The 25379-nt window shown below is 41.6% G+C and overlaps 3 protein-coding genes across 3 annotated transcripts; 1 reads left to right on the plus strand and 2 right to left on the minus strand.

The window, feature by feature from the left end:
* Positions 1-1790: 1790 nt before the first annotated feature.
* Positions 1791-11972, minus strand: LOC147252932 (uncharacterized). The gene is made up of 14 exons (XM_086218662.1): positions 11030-11972; positions 10043-10202; positions 9856-9966; positions 9174-9230; positions 8908-9066; positions 7829-7951; positions 7578-7641; positions 5492-5550; positions 4148-4324; positions 3518-3628; positions 3361-3417; positions 3116-3283; positions 2624-2740; positions 1791-2440 (listed from the first exon to the last, which is right to left on the minus strand). Exons 2-14 carry the CDS (start codon positions 10148-10150, stop codon positions 2375-2377), a joined length of 1377 nt encoding a protein of 458 aa, XP_086074788.1. The 5' UTR covers positions 10151-10202; positions 11030-11972; the 3' UTR covers positions 1791-2374.
* A 147-nt stretch (positions 11973-12119) lies between these two features.
* Positions 12120-17826, minus strand: LOC147252933 (transmembrane protein 176A-like). Its single transcript, XM_086217859.1, has 7 exons — positions 17684-17826; positions 15756-15939; positions 15120-15239; positions 14790-14846; positions 13029-13241; positions 12391-12513; positions 12120-12187 (listed from the first exon to the last, which is right to left on the minus strand). Exons 2-7 carry the CDS (start codon positions 15930-15932, stop codon positions 12131-12133), a joined length of 747 nt encoding a protein of 248 aa, XP_086073985.1. The 5' UTR covers positions 15933-15939; positions 17684-17826; the 3' UTR covers positions 12120-12130.
* A 3498-nt stretch (positions 17827-21324) lies between these two features.
* lamtor2 (late endosomal/lysosomal adaptor, MAPK and MTOR activator 2) lies at positions 21325-24551 on the plus strand. Its single transcript, XM_086217861.1, has 4 exons — positions 21325-21524; positions 22293-22455; positions 22560-22649; positions 23816-24551. The coding sequence occupies exons 1-4, from the start codon at positions 21457-21459 to the stop codon at positions 23870-23872; spliced, it is 378 nt and encodes a 125-aa protein (XP_086073987.1). The 5' UTR covers positions 21325-21456; the 3' UTR covers positions 23873-24551.
* The last annotated feature ends 828 nt before the right edge of the window (positions 24552-25379 follow it).

Here is a 25379-nt window from a genome sequence, read left to right on the forward strand (position 1 = left end):
GTGCAAAGACTGGGAGTGTAAATGTTGGGGCTCAATAGGTTCCAGCATCGCTGGGTAAACTGAGCTCCATGACAACGAGCAACTGAAACTGATTTCACTCAACACTGTTTGGTCTTTGTCTTCACCCTCCGCTGTCCTGGCTCCCCTCACATACCAGCAACTGGGGCAAGATCCAACAGGCTCACGTGGCACTGCTCTATCTTCTTCCATGGAGAGACGATGGTGTGACTGTTCACCGGTTTTCAGTGTGTCTTCTTTCACATCCTTGATAGGAACAATTCCAATATAATCACACCAGCTCAAACTAGGTGAAGCTTTGACCCAACATCTCCACCCCTTGTGGTTTTCGGATAAATCGTGCCTGGTTTCGCTCTCAGTGGAGCGGAAGATTAGAAAAGAATGGCTGTGTGAGCACGCGGGAGAAGCTGCATGATAACGCCGCCACCGAGCCTGTTGCAGCACTAGTACTGCATTCCTGCTTTGAGTGTACATTTCACTTGGTTGTAATGACGAGCTGCTGCTGTTGGTTCAGTTTTGAAAGATCAGTAAACAGAAATACACTCACGAAAACAACACACGGACATCGTTCAGTTATTACGTTAGTGTTTGGTTTGTATTAACGTGGCAGATCTTTAACTTGGATTACAACTCTGACTGGAAAAAAAAAAACGCCTACACTTCCAGTCCTTTAAATGAATTTAACTACAGTCACATATGAAACATGTATGTACATTTGTGTATGTCATAATAAATATAACGCCACGAAGTGCAAGTGTTTTTTTGAATGGTTCACAAAGGGATTTGTTATTTATCACATATCAGAGTTGATTCAAAGGTTGTTCCCCCCCCCAGCAGTTGTAATGCAGGACCTGCAAGTGTTTCTGAACTTTAACCACACAAATTTTTTCCTGCTGAGTTCAAGCACCATCATAATAATGTCGCGTAGGTTTGTGTTGTTTTTCTAAATTACCTGGATTTTAAACCTCAGCGCTCCACACACGAAAACCCAGACATACCAGCGGCTCCGCGTCAGGCCTCCCTGTTTGTTTGGAACTGTGTTGCGCAATGAGAACTCAACATGAATCAACACGTATGTTGGAGGCACCTGCTGTTGCTCATTTTAAGGAGATCAGAATATTGAAGGTTGAACAAGTGTTTCTGATGAACTCAAGTACTTTGGAGGGGGCGGGGTCTAAAACTTCTCAGCATATAAAGCCAATAGTTCTGCAAAAAGCGAACAATAATAATGCAGTCTTACTCATCTTCCCTCAACCAATCCTTTTCTCCAAGTATATACGAGGTCGTACTAAGGTACTCACCCCCCAAAATTCTATTTCTGAGATACAAACTTCATCAGCAACATTAACTGAACCAGTGCTTATGGAGATGAGCTTGTTTATTCCTGTGAGTTTTCTTGGAATGTTGTTTACATCGACCCCTCCAGGGTGAACCCCGCCTCTCGCCAGAAGGCTGCTGGGATAGGCTCCACCCCCATGACCCTTAACAGGATAGAAAATGGATGGATGGATGGATGGATGGATCTTGTTCACGTTACAAAGGCATCAAAAGCACGTTTGATGACAGTTTAAGGTTCCTGCAGTTGTATGAATTTGGGCGAAACAACACCACCTAGTGGTGATTATTCTAACCACAGGATAAAATTGTAAATTAAATTCATGTAACTTTATGATGAAGGAGCTACGTTATATGATAGGAGATATAATAATTCAAACATGGATTCCACAAACTAAATAAAGAAATTTAACAATGTGGGATTAAATGCCACTTATTACTTGAATGCATGAACATATCTCTTATCAACTAAATGAGGCGGTAAATGGTACAACGTGCAGACTGAGAATAAATATTACATCAAAACTTATATCTTCTGACTGTGTCATTTCCCAAATCACAAAAAAGCACATCTTGTAGTTTTGACTTTCATATCTCATGACTGTGATTCCCTCACCATCATGAACAGGTCTCCTCTGTCCTCTCAGAGGGGTAATTACGTGTGGCACGTTTAATAGGATATCAGTATAAAACGGCTGTTATTTCATTTTATTTTTTTTCCCACAAATTTAGAATAACCCTTTGCATATGTGTCCCGTTTCCTTTTTGGAAATGGTGAACTCACTGATTGGAATCTTTGAGCTCACCAGCATTATGATTTTTTTTTTTTATTATTCAAGCAAGTTTATTTTTACAGTCTTTTACAAAAACATTTTTAAAATATCCAGAATTAATGAAAATAAACACGAATGTGGGCATTGCAATATTAGATGATTTTCCATATCGGTAGGAACTTTTAAGCAGTGATCATTCGTATGACAGTGACGTGATGCTCAACTCGTTCGTCTGCGTTTGGTTGATTTCAGGCACCGGGAAAAGTCAGGAAGACTTCCTTCATCACTGCTTCGTGTCCTTCATCGTCATCACCCTGTCGACACAAATTAACTTTCATAGCGACAACATGGAGAAGTCATAATTATACTACAAATACTAAAACCTATCTTCCATCAGAAATCCAGCAGGGAAAACTTCTACACAACATGACTCGGTCTCTAGCTCCACCTCCTCGCCCACCCACCCTGCAGGACCAGTGGACTCATCCGGTTCCTACCTCGTACTTATCGCCAATGATCAAAGCCTTGATGCCCAGAACAGCCAAGCTGATGCTGACGCACAGCTGAAGAACAGCCAGAACTATCAGAGTGATGTCCATGGCCGTCAGCAACCTCTGAGAAATGGAGCAAAAATAAGGGAGTTCACTTTAAAATGCAACTACCAGTGCTTTAATCTGCTTTAAAGGTGGACACCAGCAACCCTCCTGAGTGCCTCATGCTGTGTGCTGCAATTCTTCTTCTCTCCTTTCTATTTATCATCCAGAAATGCCTTAAAAAGACATCAGCAACTGTCTGAGAAGTTCTGTCGTTATGATAAATGAGCCAGTGCTGTTTATCTTTTTCAATACTCAGGAGAAAACAAAAATTTTAGATGAATCAGTAGGTGGTCCTCAATAAGTACTAATAATACAAAAATATATATTTATATGTATACTATGGTAGCTGGGTGACGACATATAAATCCAGAATACCTTGGTGTGACTGCCTACCTGGGCCAAAAACGCCACCATTAAGCAGTTGTCATCATCAGCGTCAGCGCCGCTCTGGCTGTAGCTGCACAACAAGGCCACAGAATTCCCCAGGTCGATGGCGTACAGCACGATGCCAGTTACGGCAAAGATAGCTGCGACTATGTTCAGAAACACAGCCGAGCCCACCTGGAAACGAGCGGCGGCAGAGAATGATCCTCTGCACAGTTTGCTCTCACTCAGTTGAAGTTTCAGTCTTCACTTACCAAACAAGCCGAGGGGCAACAGCCAGACACAAGTGTCAGGAGTCCAGCTGCGAGGAACTAAAGAGAGGAGAGGAACAGGGAATTGAGGGCTGAGATTCTGCGTTTTATACTAATAATACAACTGAATATATTGTAAACTCCTTCAGTTGTATGTTACCACAGCACCCAGCCAGTAGGCAGCTCCCAAACTAGCCAGATCCCCGGGGTGTGTGCTTGTGCGTCCCAGCCCAAGACCAATGTTGAACAGGCCCACCATGATCTGTATAGTCTGAGAAGAGAAAGATTTAGGGCTTTAAATGATGTACGTGACATAGAAGAACAACGAGCCTCCTTTATGAAATCTTCCCCTGCACATAATTGATTGGTTCTCGCAGACTAAAGGACTTTTTAGCCCTCAGTGATGCCTTGCAGACATAAAGCATGGCCCAGTGCCTGCTGGAAGCCATTGAACCATGAAGAGGGCCAGCAGTCTTTATAAGATGTTAAAACAAAATAACAGCCCACATTTATTAACAGCCCCACATCATTACTACCACTTTCACCGATTCTTGATGGCAGAGTTTTTGGTTGAACAAATGTCTTATACAGTTCAAAATAAAAGCAGAAGCATATGTAAATGTCCTGTTGAATAATGTGTTTGATTTGCCTTTTTTTAAAATTCCTTTTTCCTGTCTAAAAAAAATGATTTCAAGTGTCTTAAAAAAAAAAGGAAGACAAGGTGGTGCATTCACAGGTGAGATTCTTCTTCGATTTTGGTTCTATTTCACCCCATTTCAGCCTGTCCTACCTGGAGAGCAGCTGTAGCGTTGGTCTGCATCCGCCCCCTGTGGGCTGAGCAGCACACGGGCCTGCAGCAGGGACTCTCCAAGATGTGACACAGCAGCAGCCACACGCTGTCAGCTGCTCCAGTCACCATGGTAACGCTCTTGTCTTTCATGACAGACACGGCAGTGATGGGTGTTCGCTTAAAGCATGAAACATTTTTATTTTTTATTAGTTTTATTGAAAGAAACAATAAAAGCTGTGCATGAAGAAATGGTGGTTATTTTTTATTTTTGAGTCTCTGTGTGGTAGAATCTACTCTGAAAATTACATAAAATAATTTCTGACCAAGTGAATCTCTGAATTTTGGCTGTTCCATCCTCCATGCCGTTATCAGGAACACTATTTCTCAGAAGCGCCTGAGAGGAAATTCTTTGAATTTTTCAGTGGGACTACCGGTACTTGAAAATACTCTAAAGGTCAAAGGTCATTGTCACCTCAGTTGAATGCGACAACACCAGAATGAGGGTATTTCGTCAAATTTCACACAAGCTGCACTTTCTGATGGTTTTCAAAGATGTTGGAGGTCAAAGGTCCCTCAGACAGGCACATATCCTGGTGGTGCACATTCCTGATTATTACTTCTAGTTAATTAATGGGTTTTTATTTTTTTTTATGCATGTATTTTTGTTGTTGTTGTTGTTGTTTTTTATCATCTGTATTCCAGAGGACAAGTCCCTGGTATTCTGCGTTGACCAAAATGTCCATGAAAAACTCAACACCTGCAAAAAAGTCAACAGTGAGTCACTGGTGTTAAGACCCCTTTCAAAACCAAATACCTTTTGGGTCGGTTCAGCATCTTGCACCTTTAAAAGGTCCCTGAGCTTCGTGATAAAATCCCTTTACATGACTTCCAAAGGCTTTGTTTGCCTCTGTGGACAATATTTGCTTCTGCTTTCCACTGAAAAGCTTTTGCGTCCTTTAAAGTTTGACCATGTTGGACAGAGAATAAGGGAACTTTGTAGCATCACTCACGTTCAAAGCTACATTAATGAGCGCTTGACGCGCGTTTTTGTTCAGCTGCAGCAGCACTTTATCATAATAATGATGATAATTAAAAAGGTTTAGTCAACCAGGAACTTGAGTTTCTCAGAAGGAGCTGCTGCCACCACAATCTTGAAGATTACTCAACCTCTCTCTCTCTCTCTCTCTGTCTCTCTCTCTCACACACACACACACACACAAAATAAAATCAACGTTAAATCTCAGAAATCTCAGTTCATAATTTACTTGGTATGTTTTAGCTCTGTATTGTTGCTTTTATCATGTGTTACATGAAAGTGTGTGTGAGCTGATATTTGGAACTTACCTGTTCCAGGTTTGGTGTCTGCGGCGGACTGATCCAGCCAGCGTTCAGGCAGCGGGAATGTCACTGTCCCCGTTCTCATATCTTCAAAATAAAAGCGTCACTTCTTTAAATCTGTTTTTTTTTCTTCTCCACCCACAAAATGAGTTAACAGCAACAGAAATGTACATTTACACTAAATAACAAAACTCTCACACACAAAAGAGGATTTTCAGTGGGATTGGTTTGTTTTCTTGTGTTTGGTGTGTCTGGACACCATCGGGTGAGTGTACATAGATATTAAATATACATTAAGTATCATACGACATGATTATATGCTGACGTCTGCGTACAGTGCAACTGATGTATAACTTTATACATGTGGAAGTAAGTACTTACAGTATATATACATGTATTTTAATTTCCTTCTCAGACTTCTCAGACCAGTAATTCTCTAAATGATGAGGAAGTGCAACTGCACAGTTGAAAAGTCTATAGAGAGAAGAAACCACGCGTTTGAGAGACACACTTCCGAATGCACCCAGTGGACCGCATCCATTCGAGGTTCTTCTGTTTAAATTTGCTCTTGCAAAGAGCACTTTTATTTCAGCCCTTCATTTAGTCTTACAGACACAAAGCAAAGCCTGATGGTGTTCTTGTAACACCATGCTCCTGACGTTAGGCTAAAGGCTTTTGCTTCCTGTCTATAAGACTAAATCAAGAGCTAAAAAAAAATAAATCAATAAATAAATATATATCTATGTGTGGGAACAAGTTTGTGCATAGGAACCTTTGATTCCTGAGACTGGATGCCATAAGCATGAAGCAAAATGCACCGAGTCCGTCTCTTCATGGTTGGTGGTGATTTGTGTAACATAAATATCCACTTTGTTCTGTTTTAGGGCCATTTTCTTTTTTTTTGTTAATGCACCAAATCAAATTTACATTTTTGACACTCCTTTTTGAAAAAAAAACAAAAAAACAAAAAAACAGCAGTGGCAACAATCAGTTTAATCAGATTTCAAATGATTCTTCTGTTGAAAGCGACAGGTTGAATATCTGCCAGGATCTCTGGATTCAGAGAAGAACTAAGTGGGACTTCTCAGTTCCTCCTACTGATGTGTGTTGAAAGTTCTGTGGGTTGTTTTTTTCCAGACTGACAGAGGGAAGTGTAACTGAACTCACCTCACCATTGCGCCACAGGGAGTGTCTGTGATTGTCCTCTTAATAAAGAGGAGAAAAACATTCCTCCGCCCTCCCCTCCCCCCCCACCATACCAAAGACTACAATATGAATGACATGAAAAGTATGTCAAGAAAAGCATCACATTTTATTATTTCATTTTTAATTTTCATTTTCATGGCGAAACTCTAACAAGACTACAGAATGAATTGACACATCTTTTTTGGGGGGGGGGGCAATTTCAGTTTTGTGATGCGTCCCATCCTGCAGGTTTGTTCTCACTTGAATTCTACATACAGTAGATATCATTCATTCATTTGCTGTGTGGCATTTCAAATACTTCTGGCATCGGTGAGAACATTGACAACGTATTAACAACACGCAATTAAAAGATTTAAGAGTAGCAAGAACTCAGCTAAGACTGGTGGGAAGTAATCATCTTTTCTTATTCATTCAAGTGAATGGTTTGCTTTTGCTTTTTTTTGCTTTTTTTTTACTCCACATTAAATACTGGAACATTTAGAATCTTAAGAAAATTAAGATGAGATAATTTGTAACGGGCAGCCACTCACGCGGCGCCACCTTGAATAAAACAAAACAAAACATCCAAATGAAAAAAAAAACTACGGCACATTCTCCATTACACCTGTCGCCATGACGATCCTTGTGCTTTTAGGATATTGAATCTCCCTTTACAGCTTTAAGTAAATCTTTTTTTTTTCTTTTTTTTTTAAATCGAAAAACTCAACCAATGTCTTTTTTGGAAAATCTTTCCCCTTTTCCCTTCAGTTATTAGTAAAACAAATGAATTCACCATCTGGAACAATTTCAACACTGAAGTCCTATTCTGGTAGTTTTGATTCCTCTCCGCTAAGAGACGAGAGATCACATTGATGCGTTGACCATCCGCTTGTTTAGCTGAGATCACCAGGAGTGTCCGGATTGACGACTTCTTTCAACTCTGTTTCCTGATTTTCAACATTCTTGACATCCTACGGAACAAAAAATATATAATTTTATATATTATTTAATATAATATATGTGATTCTTCACTAAGTATAATAATGCAGTGTGTCAAACTTCAGTTCCTGCTTTGACTGCTGCTGATATTCCTGTCACCGCCCCAGCAGCTACGAGGACTAAACCGCCCTGCCGTCCCCCCTGCACCCCTGTTCGTACCTCCTCCTCCATCTTTGTCTCGGTGGTGGAAGACATTGAGTCTATGAGAGCGAACGCTCTGGAGACAATCACCTGCAGTAGACTCACAAGGATCAACGTGACGTCCATGAAGATCAACAGCCGCTGATGGAGACAGAAACATAGCGATTTTTATTCAAATTCAGTTTCACATCAACACTTTTAGGGCGGCACGGTGGTGCAGTGGTTGCCACCGTCGCCTCACAGCAAGAAGGTTCCAGGTTCGAGCCCCGGCTGGAGCACGGGATCTTTCTGTGTGGAGTCTCCATGTTCTCCCTGTTCCTGTGTGGGTTCTCTCTGGTACTCCAGCTTCCTCCCACAGTCCAAAGACATCAAGAGGGGACGAGGCTGATTGATACTCTAAATTGACTGTAGGTGTGACTGTGAGTGTGAATGGTTGTCTGTCTCTATGTGTTGGCCCTGTGATGGACTGGTGACCCGTCCAGGGTGAACCCTGCCTCTCTCGCCTGAAGGCTGCTGGGATAGGCTCCAGCCTCCCCGCAACCCTTAACAGATCGAAAAATGGATGGATGGATGGATGAACACTTTTATATACTACTACTTGGAAAATACCCCAATTTCACTTTTTTGGGGCTTTTTTTTTTTTTTTTACTGAAATCCAAGAACTTCAAAACCATTATGTAACCTTAACTGTACAATATTAGGCAAAATTGCTGGAGAAATAAAGTGTCTTTGACATGTTTGCCTGTGACAGCGTAGCAGCATTTCCTAGTGCCTTTCTGCTAGCGTGGCCTGAACTATGTTGCCCTTTTTGACAAAGGTGCGTGACCCAACCTGCAACCGAGTCTGTGGTTGATGGTTGGTGATGAATCATAACGGTATAGCTGTCCTTCCTTTACAGAAACTGCAAAGAAAGTCAAGACGCCAGTGAAAACGCTTTACTCCAGCAACACAAGAGACAGAAACAACTCAATGACATCCAAGTCTCCAAGAACCAGTTTTAGCTGAACACAAGACAGGAAATGCACTGAGACAAGGTTTAATAAAAACATGTCAGCAGCAGCGGTCGTAATATGTAGTAACATTCCATTCGTTCTTACTTCGGCGAATTTTGCCACAACCCAGCAGTTGCCACCTCCACCAGTGGTGCGGGAACACATCCGGTGGACAGAGTTGTCTCGCAGGTCCAAAATGTACAGCACAATGGAAAGGAGAGCAAAGGCAGCCTCAACTCTGTTCATAATAGTGGCGAGTTTCACCTGAGAAGAAGGCACCCTTCAATCCAAACAACATTTGATGGCGATCTCAAGTGAGCTGCTGACAGAAGAACAGGCGTCTCTGTTCGTTAAGAACTAAGGGGACTTACAACGGAAGGAGTCTTGATCCGCGCCGCCACAATCGAAATGATTCCAGCTGTGATGAACTGATGAGAGGACAGCACGCAGCTCATGTCAGAGACACGCGTAACATCAGCAGGAGTTCTCAAAAGACAACCACTCAGATGCATAATTGTAGCGTGAGAGAAGAAAAATGAAGTCAAAATGTTGAGGAAAAAGTTTGAAATATTAATTTGAGCGTGAGGTCAAAATGTCAAGAATAAAATGTCAAAATCAAATCAGCGTGAGGTAACGCGGTTGCATCTTCAAAGTGATGGAGGACGTGATGAAAGCGTACTTCACAATCGCGTTTACTGAAGAGGAAGTTACTTCTTTTCCAGTCCATAAAGTGTGGTAATTACTGTGAGAACTGAGAAACCCCTCGAACGCAGAAGAAGTATTCGCATTTTTTCTCCAAATAGTATTTCAATTTTACTCTTGACACTTTGACTTCTTTTTTTTTTTTTTTTTCAAAATTGAATTCTAATGAAGCAACATCAAACAAGTTTTCCTCCTCAAAGTTTTTAGTTTTATTCCGGTCCTGAATACTCATCTATAGTTTTTGGACAAAAGCTTTAACAACCCATACGTTTGAATATAGCTCACTGAATCAGTTAGGGTTTGTTAAAACAACTGGTGAGTATGTAACGTAACACATGAACATTATGTTACCACTAAACCCAGCCAATATGCAGCTCCCATGCTGGCCACGTCCAAGGGCTTGAACCCTATCCGTCCTGGGCCGAGAGTAATGTTGATGAGGCCCGACGTGATCTGTAGAGTCTGGAGAAGATTCATCACAATGACTTCAGCTCTGGCTACCAGCTCATGGCTGAATGCATTCATTTCAGTTTCTCACCCCGAGAGATGTGAGCAATAGCTGCCTCTGGACTGAGCAGGCCTCTGGATGGAAGGAAGGACCCTTCAAGACTTTACCCACCCACGAAGACTTAATGCGAGCCGCCATTGTGACAACAGTTCCTCCCTCAGCCTGGTCCTTGATGGCAGTTACCTGTGTCCTGCACACAAGCATGGAACAGAGCTTTGTCTCTGTCTCTTTACGGTGCTCTTGACTCCGTTTTTAAGGTCTCAATTGCTCTTTTTTTTGGTCTTCCACGTGGATGAGGGGCAGGTGTTAACAGAGGATAAGGGGTTAAAGAATGAATGCCTTCAAGTTTCAACTCCTGCCAGAGTCAACAGAGTCCATGGTATCGATCAAGAACACTATCAAATCCAAATATGTCTGTGTATGTGCGACAGCCACGGCAAGGCTACAGAAACATCTACATAGTAGTAGTGACAATACTTTAAATTCACAAGTGAATCGATTATTTCTCATTTATATTATTCATCATTACAGCGGTGATATATCTAGACGCACACAAAAATACATGCCAGTATACACAAACCCACAAACCATAATCGGAGTTTTTAAAGCTTTAATGGACAAAGAAAATGTAAACATGTTTGTTGACTGCTAAAGGAAATTGTCACTTTGAAAAAATCTTCCCTTAATCAAAAAACAAAAACTGTTTCTTTCAGCGTTAATCAGTATAATTTTTAGTGCGGGTGTAAAGTTAAAAAAAAAACAAACAAAAAAAACAGTCTAACTTGTCATTTTCCCAAAACATGAGCTGTTGTGCTCACCGAAAAAATGTTGTCGCCTGCTTCTTTGCTTTTCTGTCACTTTCTTAAGCAGATGCTTCAAACTACTCTTCCTTCTACAAATAATTTCTATATATAATTTAGTTTTGACAATGTTTGACATGGCAAAACATCCATGACGCCCAGTTCAAAGCTCGCTTTATAAAGTTCACATGAATGAGAGTTTGAGCAGAGAACTCACCTTGCAGTGGCTTGATGCTGTAACAGTAGAATCTGACTCTTCCCACTGCTGCCTCAGTTCATTTTGATGCAATATTTTACACCTTAGCTTCCTCCACTGGTCAGCATTTTTCAGAATAAAAGCCACACTTCCAAAAATTTTGTGAGAAGCAGCACCAGAGGAAGTCGGATTCTTCCTTCCAGTGAACGCAGCAATGCCAGAATAGAAATAAGAGGACAATATATTAGTTCATCCTGAAGAAATTGATGACTAGAGATTGCGTGAGTGTGAGTGCATGCATAGCGTATAAACACAAGAGCTGATGCACATCTCTGTTTCTGTGAATGGGCTGAAACTCAGTAGACAAGCCAGTGCTGCTAGTCTGAGCCAGGACAGCGCCCTCACCTCCACAGGCCTCGGTGCCCTGTTCAGTCCGAAGTTTCATTGAAGATGTAAAAACCATCTGTTAGGATGATGAAGACAGTACTGAAACAACTGCAGGAACATTACAGTACTGTGTACATTCAATATTGGTATCCATGGCACACAGGTCAGACCTCATATTAATGGTCTTATGCCTGACTTATTATGGAATGATGATAAATATATGTCTTTGTAGATCCATAATCCATGCAGGAGAATTTAAAATAAACGTGAAAATGCAACATTTAACAGTAATGATGGCTTTATTTCTCAAATTGGCATAACACTGCAAAATACAGGCTATATGGAGCATAAACCATGCCAAGTCTTGCTTTTCTTTCACCTGATGATGTACAGAGCGTAAGGCACTTGGCACTAAAATTCATGACTGTCAATGAAATGTCAAGAAAAAAAACACACAGAATTAAACCAAAAGCAGCAGAGAAGACTCAGTTTAAAAAAAAAGAAAGAATACATTTACCTCTACTGGGAAACACACTGAAAAATGAGTGTAAATCAGTGAAATTACAATACACAGTCAAGGGTATAAATGCAGATCGCCACCTTGTGTTCCGACCAAATCTAAAGCAACCATTTCCCAAGAGGATTACATACAATCAGTACAAATACACAAGCGTAGATGTACACTAGAGTTTGTGTGAAGGATGTCATGCAGATACATGAAATAAGGCTGCAGAGTTAGTCAGTGGAGACTCCCTCCAGAAGTGGTTTGTATTTTTCTGGGTCCTCAGTGCTCTAAAAGTTTTAAAAAAACAAAACAAAAAACAGTTAAAATAGTGGTGATGGTGTTGCCACACTCATTTGGGTAAGAGTGGTACATATTTGGAAGATATTCACGGAAACCGGAACACAACCATGAACTGAACTTGACCTCATCAACTTTAAAACAAAAGAAATAAGAACCTCTTAACAGAGAACTAGACTTCTGCACACTCTACCTTGGCGCCTCCGTTGTCGCTCATCCTCAGGGCCTTGATGCCCATGACAGCCGAGCTGATGACGAGGCAGACCTCCAGAGCTGACAAGACGATCAGCACGGCGTTGATGCTTCTCAGGAGCATCTAGGGTGGAGAGTGACCAGCATTACCTTCGGTATATTTAGTTCATTTGTTGTTTAGACTTCATAAACGGAGAATTTTTAAAATATTTCTCAGAGAAGTTGCAGGGCTGCAGTGAATAATTATGAATTTGTTTTGGGGTTTTCATCATTTAAAGGGATGGTTTGGTTTTTTTGAGGTGGGCCAGTATGAGGTAGTCATCCATATTAAGACAGATACCTTCGCCAGATGGGTTTTATGCAGCGAGCCGACACCAGCGTCAGCTGTGTAGCTCAGAAGTGCACTGCCGAGTCAGCCAAAAAAAAAACCTCAGCAGCACTTAAATCTACATGAATGACAAAAACTGGACTTCCAGGTGCATTCCCAGAATGGATAACAACCTCAATCTACCCCACTGAAATAAACTCTAAATATTCCCTTCAATCAGCGTCACTGACGTAGTAAAAGGCCTCTGTTTTCTGTTTGTCAGTTGTACAGCTGGATTGATCCTTGACAGGGGGAGACCCTTCCACACTTACCAGAATCATTTCTTTCCCCTCCAGGCATCTCTCCTCCATGTACTTCTCATCAGGAGACTGGGTCGGACGTGGCGTTGAATCTCTGTACCAGTAATATTCGTCACGGCTGCACATTGACCACAGCCATATGTTTGCTATGTTGATGCTGTAGAGGACGATGGCTGCAATCGCCAAACCCACGCCACACAGATTCAGAATCACACTGATGATTACCTTAAAAAAAAAAAAAAAAAAGCAAAACTTGTCACTTTATGTAAAACATTTAGACTGAAATATCTAACCATACCAAGCATAGAAGCAAACTGTCAAAAACCAAAAGCCACCGCCTTTATGACAGCTGAGAGGCTCGCATTCTTTTTATGACCCCTGTACAACATTGTCAACATGTCCCCTGTCAGTGCAGACCGTACATTGATCTGAATCTGGAGCAGCTGAAATGGTGGAATGCTACCTAAAGACATTCCCGTTTTACTCAACTCAACTTTATTTATAAAGCACTTTAAAAACAACCACAGCTGAAAACAAAGTGCTGTACATAAATAGTCATAAAACATAATAATCAAGTGAAAAACAACAAAAATAATAAAACAGGAGCAAAGTCTCATGCTGGGTCAAAAGCCAAGGAATAAAAATGGGTTTTAAGATTAGTTTTAAAAATGGACAGTGAAGAAGCCTGTCTGACGTGCAAAGGCAGATCGTTCCATGATTTGGGAGCAGCAACAGAAAAGGCTCTATCCCCTCTGAGCTTCCGCTTAGACCTCGGTACCTCCAGGAGCAGCCGATCAGCTGACCTGAGGCACCGAGCAGGAGCATGAGGGTGAAGCAGCTCAGAGAGGTAAGGGGGGGGGGGGGGCGAGACCATTTAAGGATTTAAAAACAAATAAAAGAATCTTAAAATGAACCCTGAAGTGCACAGGCAGCCAGTGGAGGGAGGCCAGAACGGGTGTGATGTGCTCCGTCTTACGTGCTCCAGTTAAAAGTCGAGCAGCAGCATTTTGTACCAACTGGAGACGTGAGAGGGAAGACTGGCTGATTCCAAAATAAAGTGCATTGCAATAATCAAGCCGAGACGTGATGAAGGCATGAATCACAGTCTCAAAATGCTCTCGTGCAAGAAAGGGCTTCACTTTTGCTAACTGCCTCAGATGAAAGAAGCTGGACTTCACGACTGCACCTATTTGACCATCTAGTTTAAAATCACTGTCCATCTTAATATCAGTTTTAACTTAATACTCATCAATGGGTGGTGCTATCCCGTCTCCCTCTGGAGCTCCAGCGTGGAACAAGACGGACTTTTATTTTGTTCTTTTAGAATCAGAGAGAAACCGTACAACCAGGCTTGATAAGGTTGATGTTTAGCAGCCTCTGTTGACAAATGAGAAACCTTGAGGAAACCTCTACTGCTGTGGCTGCGCGTGTTTGGCTCACAGCTCGGCTTCTACGTTGCTAACTCGACCCAACGTCACACATGCAAGAACACGTCATTCAGACATCATCATCGGGCATTTCCTGCTGCATTCCTGCTAGGTGGTTAGTAGATGTAGGTCGTAGCAGTGGAGACACAACGAGATGCTTCTCCTGGGTCTCTGACAGTCATAGGCCTCACAGTGCAGCGTAGAGCCACCATTTACATCCACGACAAGAGAGATGGCCAAATTTAGTCATCTTTTATCTGAGGCAGCCCCAAATCGCACAGTGTGTGAACAGCTGTAGTTAGAGAGATCCTACGGCATTTTAAGATGGCGGGCGGATGCTACTCACCAGACACGGACTGGGGTACTTCTCAGACAGGATGCAAATGATGCCAAAGAATACAAACTGGAAAGGAACACACAAAACAAAATTTGGACCAGCAGAGACAAATATTCAGTGACAAGGTACTCATTAAAGTGGGAGTGGTTCAGTTTGGTGTGATTTGTATCGGATGTGAACAGAAGATTCTTTTCAAGGTGCTTGGAACTTAAAAATGACATCAAAGCGATTTCTGTATTCAGGCTGCCTTGTACAACTGGAAATACTGTAGCATTTATGTGCGCCTCCTCAAAGTGTTCCTTACAGTGACCTTGACCTTTGATCACCAAAATCTCTTACCAGTCCTCCTAACCAGTAGGGGAACGCAGTTTCATCCATTTGCCACCAAGAGCCACCACGACTGCAAGTTAAAATGACTCCAAATCCAATGTTGAGCAACCCAACCATGATGTGCAGCGCCTGTGAAGGAGGACACACACGTTATCAGCACACTGCAGTAACCTGCTGTCACTGTTTTTGGGAGAGCGACGTAGAACGTGTAGTTATAACATGTAGTTATTTTGAACCATATGTTTTTGCTCAAGACAAAATTGTTCAACCTGGGTGAGAAATTCATTTGATGCCCTGCCAAATGGATGTCCGCCCCCCCCCCCCCCCCCCCCAAGAACAAGCATTTCTGAAGTTGTTAGCTTGTTGTCTTGCAGACAAAATAGTTCAGAACAGATGTTTGTAACAGAATCTTTGCTGAAGAAGTCTGAGTCATGGAACGATACGTGAAAACTGGTTTGGCATGTGATCTGAGCTCAGCATCAGGCCCGAGGAGCTCACGGAACAGAGCAGTGAGAGCATTCGTGGTCAAATTATCCCAAGCCTGTTGATGAGACCCTCGCACATAAAAACTGTGTGAAGCCATAGAAGGAATCAAGTTTGTTCGAAAACAATGTAGAGCTTTAAAGCTCGAGAACTGCAACTCACCCCCAAGATGGACAGAGAAGCTCTCTGGGCGCTCCTCAAGTGCTGTGACACCGAGCAGCACACGGGGCTGTAGCACATACCCTTCAAGATTTGGCACAGTGGAGGCCAGCGGCTTTTGGGGTCAGAGGTCAAAGTAAACACAGTGACCCCATCGGCCCTGGTCATGGACACAGACATGCTGCTTCTGGAGACAAAAAAGAAGACATGTAAGGTTGCTGGAAAGAATCCTTCCCATCACCTCCGAATGGCCACATGCAAATTTTTTGAAGAAAATAACATCTGTACATGCAGACGTTTGTGCAGCATTTTCTGAATTAAAGAAGTCATAAATGGGGGGGGGGGGGGCTTAAATTTTCAGGTTCTACCGAGAAAAAAAGTTTCCCACAGAGATTTAAATGGTTCATGCTGAATTTGTAACAAGAAAACACTCAAGGAGGCAATGTGAATACAGATCATGGCTGAAGCCTTAGCAAAATCCCTCCATAACTTTTCTTGAGGTACATAGAAATAACAAAACAATATTTTTTAGGGAAGCAACAGAGAGAGAGAGAAGGAGAGGAAATGCAAGGAGAGACTAGGAGTGGCACGCAGCAGAGAGCCACAGGCCGACTCCAGCGAGCCACCTCTGCAGAGGACTCATTGCCTCAGCACATGGAGCAGATGTTGAGCTACAGCCCAACCTGAGACGTTTTACTTTTAACAATGGCACTAACTCAAAACCACTAACTGCTACCTTGACGGTCTTTATGAACACTTTGACCCAGCTCGCCTCCAAAATGTCATCACTTTTTCATTCAAATATCACCATCTTTCCACCAATTGTCTTCCAAATGTATCCAATCGCTTGTGTAAGAAAACAAAATCTCCGATGGCGTAGGCCATGAAAATGCTGCCTTGGAATGAGGTCATACCGAGGAACTTATGTAAGACACTCTTAACAACATCCATATGCATTAATATGAAGATTTCTTTTGCTAATACTGTCCTATTGGAACATTTGTACAACCAAAATTAAGAAGTCAGAGTTTCTAAAGTATTCTTACCTCTTGGAATTATAAACTATTAACAAACACTGCGATGAGAGTTCAATTCCCACCACCACTTTGAGCTCACTTGTGCTGGTTGTTGCTTCTATCCCGCCTCTAAAACTGGGTCGGATTTTATTTGTTTTTAAACCTGTAGATTACTACATGTGAATGAGCGGGTTCCTTGTTGGTTGGTCTTTTACTTCTCTCAGCAGCCATTTTAAGAGGCTCTGGGCACAACAATGGTCATAACACATTTTATTACTTCCACTTGTGTTTGCCTGTCTGTGTTTGCCACGTCAAATGGCTGCTGTGAGAAGGGCCTCCAAGCAGGTACTAATTAATGTGATTCACAACACCTGTGATTGCATGTCCTGTTTACCCCACGCCCCCCCACCCCACCCAACACACACACACACACACACACACAAACACAAAACAGGTTTGTCCCTCCCCCCTCGCACTTTTGTTTTTACACATTGCGTCTTCTTGGTACAACCTGGGGACAAAGACAAAGCTTCGTAACCTTTTTAAACGTCCTTCAAGTAAATGAACCGTCGCACCAGACACACCAGCCTGCTCCAGGTACTGGAGAGGAGACACACGCTGTTAACGTTAACTGCGCCATCATTGTCAACTTCCGGGTACTGCCGCTTGGGCTCGCGCTGGGGTTCTTTTTTTTTTTTTTAAAGAGATTTCTTGTCAAAGAAATCTTAATTTATTCAACAACCTTCGGGAGCACTTTTTTTTTTTTTTTTTTTAAACAAAGTCAAACACTCAGTGAGTTTCACTTGGTGATAAAATTAAAAACAAATGATATGCAGACCGTGCAGCTGTAATCGAAGCCTTTAGCTTTACTTTTCTAAAAAAGAATAAAAAGGAATTAATAAACAGGCTTCTTACCTGATGGTATCTGAATGAAAAGAGTCAACAGTGAAGTGACAGAGATGCAAGACTCAGCCTGGCAGAGTCCAAGATGTGTTGCGCAGTTATTTGGAAAACAGGATCATTACCGTCAGGACCTCCCCTCGACGTCAGCGTCATTAACCCTTTACTGATACTTCCTCTGCAACACCATACCTGGTTTAATTCCTAAACTCTTGAATTTTCCGTAAAGGTAGCATGTAGCAGATGGGATGAAGGCGGAGATATGGAAGTGTTGAGCATATAATTCATAATGTTTAGTGTTCGACTTAATGTTTGGGACTTTCCCAAAATGATGAGCAAATATTCAAAATGGAGAAGTCTCTATTGCTGAAGAATGTATTTGTGTAAAAGAGTAAATATTCTAGAATAGAGATAGACGATAGAATTTATCAAAATTGTTGGAAACAGAGATGCCCGAGATCGAATCGCCAATAGAGTTACAATGTTTTCAGAGTTGACATACGTTACTTTACATATGGAGTATTTCTTCATTATTTTATTGGTGATTCTTCAGTCTGACGTATTTACAAGGAACACATGTTCTGCAAAGACTACATACAAAGAGACGCAAGACCGCTAATTGAGGATACGGTTTATTATTGTCATGATTATTTCCAGAGGAAAAATGCTTCAGAGTTACTCAGTTGAAGACATTTGCGTGAAAAGTACAATGTTGAAGTTGTGTGTGATGCAAAAGATGCAGGAATTTTTGCTCAAAGATGCTCCTGGTTTAAGCTGCGATCCTCTCGAACACACGGTTCACTCCCTGAACAGCTACTTAACCTCTACCACCAGTTTAAATTGATAACCGTTTGAATGAGATCAAAACCTGGGAAGTCCATGGCAATGATACCAAAGCATGGTCGAGGCCGATTGGGGTAGTACTGCCTCAAATATTGATTGAGCCATGGGTCAACCCTCTCAGCAACTCTTCTGGGAGTCATAAACATTCCCCAGAAAGTACCGAAGCCAGTGCCGCTGGTGTAAGTCATGGCAATGTTATCACCGCCACAGAACCCACTGGCTTGGTTCAGCTGCTTGATTATTCTGTTGTCTTTATCTTTAACGTCGCTAACCTCTCCTTTATCTTTGCCACTTGTTTCTATGAGGGGAATTCCTATTGTGAAGGTGCTTTTCTGCAAAAAGACGATTTTCCCCCTCACCTGACCTATGTTTGGCATTCCCGAGTTCACCCAGACATGTTGGTCATTGCCAATCAGACTCTGCACCATTTGATTGACTGTATTCTTTTCAAAAGACTCAGGTTGCAGTCTTATGAGAACGGCCTCGCTCGGGAACTCTGACAGGAAGGCTCTGACGATGTCCAGGACCTCCTTGAATGTGCTGTGCTGGTACATTATCCCGTGCATGACATAGAGGGTATTACCCAGCCCAAACACTTTCAAATCAAGAAAGCGAATGCCGGCCCTCAGCTGATCCTTCAGGGACAAGGCCTGGCATTCGGCCTCTGGGCCTCCGTACAGTGCCATGCTCTCATGGGTGCCGGGGATGGTGATGAGAGAGAGGATGCGGAAATCTTCAATTCCCGCCATCCATGGAATATTGTAGGAACCCGGGAGCACGAGTTTCCCCTGGTCACTGAAGTAAAGATTGTGTCCTTGGCACAGAAAACTGTTGATTCAGAACAAGATTTTGGAACGTTCTAGTTAGTCCAGTCAGCCACCAGGCTGCAGCCCAGAAACAACCATTCAAGCTCTTATATCATACTTACATGACAGAGAGGACAACGTGATGGAAAAGCAGATACTTTTGTCCAGCCTTCATTCTCGCAGGAAAATCTGCAAACTACCAAATGATTTTTTAAAACAAAAATGCGTTTATCACACAAAATTCACCTTGAATTATCCATGGTAACTATAAATTTGTTTGAATTAACTGTCAGCTAATTCGTACTAACATCATACTATACCTCCCAGCAGAGATGATTTTGCTGCAAATGATTCCAGTGACCAAGAGCAACATCTCAGGAAAAAATCCACAATTTATAACGTTTGGTTATCAGAAAAGTTCTGGGTGGGGAGCGCCTGATATGAGTTCAAGTGATTGTTCATGACGCTGACATTTGGACATGTTTGTTCAGATTAATTTGTTTGTTTCCATTATGTTTGAGAAGGTGGTTCCCTTGGCTATAAAAGAAAATTGGTTTGGATTTCTAATTAAAATGCCGACATCTGACAAGATTTATCTCCAATTTGGACAAATGGGTGACGTCAGATTTGGAACCCTATGACTGGAAAGTATGGGGCATCCAAACATTTGGCAGAGATATTAAAACACCCCAATATCGGCTTTCTCGTGAGGTGAAAGTTAAGTTTAATCAAAAGTGATAAAAGTTATCTTTTAGATAGCAGTGCAACGATCATGGCCTGAGAGTTGCACAGTAGCTGGGCGGAGTGCTGTTGACCCTCATTACCAAGTAGCCTGAAGCGCTGATACTGGTCACCCACTCCTTAATGTCATTTGCTAACAACAGTAGTTACACAGGACCAACAAAGCTTGTGCATTCACCTACACTTGGCTCTGGTACCAAAATTTGCTGAAAAACAAACTGTTGGCAGTGTAAATGTATTGCACAAGACACCAATCGTTGTTTCTATTATGCAATATTTCTGTTTGTCTTTGTGGTCATTTCTTATAACATGTTCTGTGTCAGCACAAGTGTGACTTAAAACTGAAGTGTCAGAGCTTTTTGTTGGAATGAATTGCATTTTTGAGTAGCTACAGCAGTTCTTAATACCTGGTAAACAGCAGGATTGGGTGGGCATTCCTAAGCCTATGCGAGTTTTTCTTCTTTTTTTTTTTTAACTTGTCCGTCTTCAGTTGTTTTGTTTTTTCACTTGTCCGTCTTCAGTTTTTACGGACATGTAGATTGTGTTGGAGATACTAGGGTTAGGGTTTACAAGTAAGAGTACGCACAAGCTCATTTGTACCAGTTTGAGGATAAGAGAGCAGCAACCAGGGGAGCTGAACCTTGTCCTGGCATTAATGCTATAATGGAGGCTGAACTTTAGACATACATGTATGATGAATCCACAAAATATAGATGCGAGAACGGTTGAGCAAAACCTGTCAGGGAACTCTTGATGGCTATCAAAGTAGTTTCATTGCAGGGTTCTTACTCTAGGGGTTAAGTGAAGCAAGGAGTTGCAATCACCAAGTCTACCACTAGATGTTGCTAGATCTCATACACTGGTCCACTGAGGGAGTTGAAAATCCCAGTCGGATTTAAAGAGCAAAAAGAAAATTAATTCACTTAGCAAGTAACGATGAGGTATCAGTTGAACTATTTAAAAAAAATAATTTTAGAAATTAGTGCCAATCAAGAGTCTCCATTTTTGATGTTGTTTTTTTTAAGCTCTCAATATTAGTCACATATTAGTGGAGCACAGCCTAGTGCTGACATTCGTCCAAGTGATAAACCCACTTTAATTTTCGATCGAAGTGCGAGTTAATAACAGTCCAGTGGCTCACCTGTTAATTCTGAATAAAAAAAAATAAACACAATAAAATGAGAATAAAGCATCTTTATTTCATTAAATATCTTGGCGTCGCGCTTTAATCCAACCGCCTACACTTCCTACAATGCATTGCGAAGGCACCCGGAAAAGGAAGAAAACATCACGATCACCTGACCAGTGTTGATGAAGAGTTTTGTGACAGTCAAAGGGTAGTCGTTTAGTCCTAAGCGAATATACTTTTGCGTCACCGTCGGTAGTTAGTAGGTAGCTATGTTACGACCAAAGGCTTTAACGCAGGTTCTCAGCCAAGCGAACACAAACGGAGTCCAGAGCACCCTGTGAGTACTGTTAGCTCAGCTAGCAGCCAGGCGCTAACCACCCAGTAACGTGATGATACCCTCTTAACGACACTTAAACGTGGAGGATAGTAACATTTTCCACAGCTTTTCACGGTTTGGTGTTACATTCATTTATGCAAGTAATTACACCTTTACTTGACAACAACCCTTCTCCGACTTACTATGATACAACTGATAACGTAGTTGGTTTAGCTGCTAACTTGGGGTTTTTGTGGAATGTAGTCAGTTGATATGCTAACAAATCCTCTCTTGATTAGCTGAAAGTAGTACGGTTTTGATATTTTTCATGAGAAATTTTACTGACTGATCATGAAAGTACTGTCTGTAAGTTTGCAAATGTTTTCATCCATACTGTGGTGATGTGTGGATTCCCTCATTTCCACATGGATTGTTTTGGTCATCAACATGTATGTCTAAATGTGTCCAAATATTCTTGTTGTATCTTCGGGGTGCAATCCAAAATAGTTATTTCAAAGCTGGAATTTAGGGGATTAAACTTTAATGTTCACGAGCATTTTATGATAAGCATATCACGCATTGTTGTATTCTTACTTTACATTGCACATCCAGCTGTTAAACACTTAATATTTTGCGAGTTGTACCCTGGTGCTCTTGGTGTGTAACCCTAGCTGTAAATGTTGTAGCATCACAAGGATTCATGAATTAAAATCCATCAGTTTGTTGTAAACCATCGTCACATGTTTATCTGCTGAGTGGTCAGACTTTGCCGCCTTACTTCTCCACCAGTTTGCTGAATAACGAAGGATCGCTTCTGGCTTACTCTGGCTACGGGGACACGGACGCGCGGGTTACAGCTGCCATTGCTAGCAACATTTGGGCAGCCTATGACAAGAATGGTCACCAAGCTTTCAATGAAGATAAACTCAAATTCATCCTCATGGATTGTATGGTGAGAAGTGGATTTCTACCGCTTGACCTGTCGCTAACGCAAAAGGAAAATACTTCATAATCTCAAACTAGGATGTCTGATATCACTGTCTTGTCTTCTCTCAGGAGGGAAGAGTGGCCATTACTCGTGTAGCCAACCTGTTGCTGTGTATGTACGCCAAAGAGACGGTGGGCTTCGGAATGCTAAAAGCCAAGGTGAGAGACGTAACGCGGCAGTCGCTGCCGACCTGATTAGCTCCCCACACTCCCACTGTCTACCATTCACTGACATGGCTTTCATCTCAGCTCCTGTTATTTCATTTACACCGATAACCTCAGCTTGTCTGGTTATCTACTTTGTCATGGTCGCTGCACTTAATAAATCTGATGTTCATGCAGATGTTGAGAGAGATTAGTACCGCCAACTTGCCACTGGAAGGATTTTAATATTCCTTAAATCAGCCACCAAGGTTGGCCACACCGCCAGCCGTTTGATCACCAAAAACATTCTGAGCTTACATTTGTCAGCTTTAGCCTCCATCAGCTTTTCAAGATTGAAGATTCAGCCGTTAGTGAACAAGTCAGACAAAGTTTGGTATAATCAAGATCGTCACAGTAGTATCCCGTACTTAAACACGATTCTTCACATGACAAAGTTGCTGGTAATTTTTTTTTGTGGGGAGGTAGAACAGAAGTCTGGTATTTGAGTCAATACACGCATGAAATCAGTTTTTTCACTCTATTAAGAACATCATCACAAAGATAACCCTAACCCTTTGCATTAAAGGGAACTGAACTCATTATGGCAGGGCTGGTCAATGTGACAAAAATATATCATAATTTTATCATGTTTCTTTTTTTATTTGGATTTTGAGACTGTTTTGGAATCTACTGGTGTGGTTTGGTAACACTGGTGGCATCACTCATTGGTCTGGTGTCGTTTTATTATACTGAGCTTCAGGCATGTCAGCGGAAATGAAGGAGGGCGAAGACGCCGGTCAGTAAAAAAAGCTTTGTTAGTTTGTGAACAAAAACTAATCCTCACATTCGGCTATTGTCTCACCACACACTCCTACGTTGAAGTTTTCAGATTAATCTGGGGCAGTAACGTTCACAGCACCACCGAAGATATCAAAATGGCTTTTATGGCTCACGTTTCAAAGTTTTCCTACGTTTTAGAAGCACCGAAGGACACTGACAGTCCATCAGCTGCTACAATAAGACACACACAACATCAACGCTTACACCATTCCAGCATTACCCCCACTCTCTGAATACAGCCTTTGTTAACACTTTGTTGCGTGTTGTGTGTGTGTGTGTGTGTGTGTGTGTGTGTGTGTGTGTGTGTGTGTGTGTGTGTGTGTGTGTGTGTGTGTGTGTAGGCAGAAGCTCTGGTGCAGTATCTGGAAGAACCATTAACCCAAGTGGCTGCATCGTAGGAGAAATGTGACCGAAGCTCTGGTCCCGGTCATTGATGGACTTCTCTAACATTCTGTCAGTTCATAAGTCTTTGAATGGATGGTGTGCTGTGAAGGGGTGTCATTGTATTTATACTTATGCTATTGAAATATTTCATTTGTGTGGATTTTAACCCTTTGCAAGTGCTTGTGAATCTGTTCATCTTTTTTTTTTCTTTTCTTGAAATCAACACATTTTGTCTGCGTACACAACTGCCAGAATTATGACCTGGTCCTTCAGTCTGTTCTTTCATTTGTTGTTTTAGTTCAGCTGTGCAGAACACAGAATTGATTCCTGTCAGAAACTGCAGTCAAAATGATTTGCTCTGTTTTGTTTCTAAGCTATAAAATAAACAACTTATGGATTTATAATCAGACAATTTTTTTTCGGGTTTTTGTTTGTTGTCTCTGCTGTGGGCGCAGAGGTGGCATGGTTGTGAATTTATTTGAAGGGAAGCCTGGAACAATGTAATTTGAAACACAATGAAGCAGTTAAGATATTTTATCACTTTTTTTTTTTTTTTTTTTACAGTTCATCAGCAAATCAAACTGCAAGGAAAATTGTGTGAGATCCAAGAAATACTAGATGTACTAAATAGAGATGTGAAAGGTATCAGATCAGGATTCTGCTTGGATGGCTTTGAGGTTCTCTAACATCATCCGGGGGTCAGAGGTTGATGTAAGAGAGGCTTTATATATATATAATAATCAGTTATAATAATCAGCTCAATATACTACAGTAATGAGTCGTGTGTGTGTGTGTGTGTTGGGACTGTTAATTCTTGCACTGTGAATTTACGTGTCAGTCACAAACTGGATGAATCAAGATTTCTCTCCTATGTCTTTATTGCATGGGCTGTGACAGCGTTTACAAAAAAAAAAAACAAGCATGACTGATACTCACAATAGGAGATTTTTATAACATACCAGTCGGTGTAAATGATGAGAGGCATTTTGAAGAATTCATTTTTTTTAGAAATAAAAAAAAACAACCCTTTTAACTATTTTTTTTTTTTCCAATCCTGAGTGTCATTGAGATTTGAGAGGAATATGATGGCTGATTAAACTAATTCAAATATCAGTTGGCAAAGTAGAAAAACCAGGAAAGCATCTCATGAAAATGCATTTTTGAAATAGTTATGACTGGGGTTACCACATGTGATGAATGTACATGCCTCTGTGACGAGAGAGCCTTAGCAACAGCAGGGCAGCGGATGAAATACGAAGCACGGTGCTGCTTGAGAACAAGAAAGTCAGATGCGTTCAGCAGAGCAATAAGGAAGTGTTTTTATATGACATGCATTTAGGTGCGTGTCTGTAAACTCAGCGCGGATGTTGTCCAAGGCACTGCTTTGTGGTGGACGTTCACACGTCCCGATCTTTTCAGTTTTCTAGTGCTATGATCGATCCTAAATTGTTTCTAATTTAGTACTGACACAAAAACACTTCCGTCTTGGCTCCTCTTCCTGGATGCAATTAATCCAGCAGG

This window comes from Aulostomus chinensis, chromosome 11 (assembly GCF_037954235.1).
Source record: "Aulostomus chinensis isolate RoL2024-O1b breed Wild chromosome 11, RoL_Achi_v1.0, whole genome shotgun sequence".
Lineage (NCBI taxonomy): Eukaryota > Metazoa > Chordata > Actinopteri > Syngnathiformes > Aulostomidae > Aulostomus > Aulostomus chinensis.

Coding starts and splice junctions, on each gene's coding strand:
- LOC147252932 (XM_086218662.1), bottom strand. CDS start 10,150: ATGGCGGCTCGCATTAAGTCTTCGTGGGTGGGTAAAGTCTTGAAGGGT. Junction 7,642..7,828: donor AGACAAAGATGGAGGAGGAG/GTACGAACAGGG, acceptor TTTGTTCCGTAG/GATGTCAAGAATGTTGAAAA. Junction 3,418..3,517: donor CCTACTGGCTGGGTGCTGTG/GTAACATACAAC, acceptor TCCTCTCTTTAG/TTCCTCGCAGCTGGACTCCT.
- lamtor2 (XM_086217861.1), top strand. CDS start 21,457: ATGTTACGACCAAAGGCTTTAACGCAGGTTCTCAGCCAAGCGAACACA. Junction 21,525..22,292: donor AACGGAGTCCAGAGCACCCT/GTGAGTACTGTT, acceptor CTTCTCCACCAG/TTTGCTGAATAACGAAGGAT. Junction 22,456..22,559: donor TCATCCTCATGGATTGTATG/GTGAGAAGTGGA, acceptor GTCTTCTCTCAG/GAGGGAAGAGTGGCCATTAC.
- LOC147252933 (XM_086217859.1), bottom strand. CDS start 15,932: ATGTCTGTGTCCATGACCAGGGCCGATGGGGTCACTGTGTTTACTTTG. Junction 14,847..15,119: donor CCTACTGGTTAGGAGGACTG/GTAAGAGATTTT, acceptor GTTCCTTTCCAG/TTTGTATTCTTTGGCATCAT. Junction 12,188..12,390: donor GCGACAACGGAGGCGCCAAG/GTAGAGTGTGCA, acceptor TAAAACTTTTAG/AGCACTGAGGACCCAGAAAA.